This window comes from Myotis davidii, unplaced genomic scaffold (assembly GCF_000327345.1).
Source record: "Myotis davidii unplaced genomic scaffold, ASM32734v1 scaffold685, whole genome shotgun sequence".
NCBI lineage: Eukaryota > Metazoa > Chordata > Mammalia > Chiroptera > Vespertilionidae > Myotis > Myotis davidii.
The window spans coordinates 1,263,796-1,265,146 of NW_006295823.1; the positions used below are offsets into that span (position 1 = coordinate 1,263,796).

The 1,351-nt window shown below is 67.0% G+C and overlaps 1 protein-coding gene across 1 annotated transcript in view; it reads right to left on the reverse strand.

The window, feature by feature from the left end:
- KIF21B (kinesin family member 21B) overlaps positions 1-1,351 on the reverse strand; it is a 74,244-nt gene that overhangs the window by 35,725 nt on the left and 37,168 nt on the right. Inside the window, 2 exon segments of the mRNA XM_015568449.1 lie at positions 4-100; positions 1,283-1,345. Of these exon segments, the coding sequence (XP_015423935.1) occupies positions 4-100; positions 1,283-1,345 (160 nt within the window).

Genomic DNA, 1,351 nt, shown 5'->3' on the forward strand with positions numbered 1-1,351 from the left:
CGCCGTTGGCGTCCTCATGGATCTTGATGTTGGACCGGCGGTGGCGGGCGTCGGGGTCCCGGGTGGCGTCGAAGAGGTCCAGGATCTCCTCGTTGTAGAGCTAAGCAAGGAGGGGGAGGGGGGCGGAAGAGACAGCGGCTGGGCTCACATCTATAGACCAGCTCCATTCTGCAGATGGGGAAACTGAGGCCCTGGGAGGTTCCCGGCCGACCCTGTCCCTCAGGTTCTGGATTCCACGGCCTTTGACCTGGACAGGGGTGGGGGTGGCAGGGCCCTCCCGCGGCTGCTCCTCCCCCAGGATCCAGGCTTTGGCAGGCCTGGCAGGAGGCCGGGGACCAGGGCCAAGGGGACTCGGGTTCTAGGTCCAGATACAGACACGACCAGGATCGGGGCGAATCCTGTGATGTCGCTGCCTGGGAAGGGCGGGATGGGGCGTGCTCCCCGATTCGGGCGGGAAGCAGAGCTCAGTGGGGGCGGCCCCTGAGGGGCCTGGTGGTGGTGATGTCACAGCGGGGCAGGGACACACCTGTGTGCCGACACGCAGGAGCGAACATGGCCCAGCCGAGTGGGGAGGGCCTGGGGAGACCCTTACGGGAGGGGGCCTGGCCGGGAGCGGTCACCCCACTTCAGAGGGCCTCCGCCTCTGCGTTTTGGAATTGCTAGCAAGGCAGTGTCATCCTGCCCCTGCCCCGGGCTGGCCCAGGAGGGGGGGCTGGGGAGGGGAAAGGGAGCAGAATCCTGCAGGGGGAGGGGCAGCTGCAGGCCTCACACGTCCGAGGGGTTGGTGGCCTTAAAGGACAGAAATACCCACGGGAAGGGGGAGAGGAAACAGAAGGGGGACTGGGTGCCACGGTGTCTATCCGTCTGTGTGTCTGTCCGGACAGACGGGGCACCATCTAACCCCTCACGGTTCACCCTGGACCTGGGGTTTTGCAGGAGCCGTGAGTGAGGCAGGTGCCTTCCGGAGGCCCTTCCTTCTGGGGGTCAGACACTCAGAGGGTCAGGAAGGATCTCAGCCAGAATGGACAGGGCCCGGGGCCGGGGAGGCCGAAGGAGGGGCGAGAGCCACGGTTCTCAAGCCCCATTGGACGCAGGAAATCCCTTCGCGTGTCCCACCCCGCAGCCTTCCACTCTCGCTTGGATGCTCCCAGCAGCGGGGAGCTCATCCCCTGAAGATGCCTGCGTGGCTCCCGCGGCTCATTCCGGGAGGAGAGCCCAGCTCCAGTGCACAGTCTTGCGGGCCCCGTGTCCCCCACCTGTCCACCCCGCGAGGCCGCAGTACCTCCAGGAACTGGGCGCTGACTTTGAACTCGGGCCCGGCCACGCCCTGCTCCTGCGCCCGCCGCTGCCG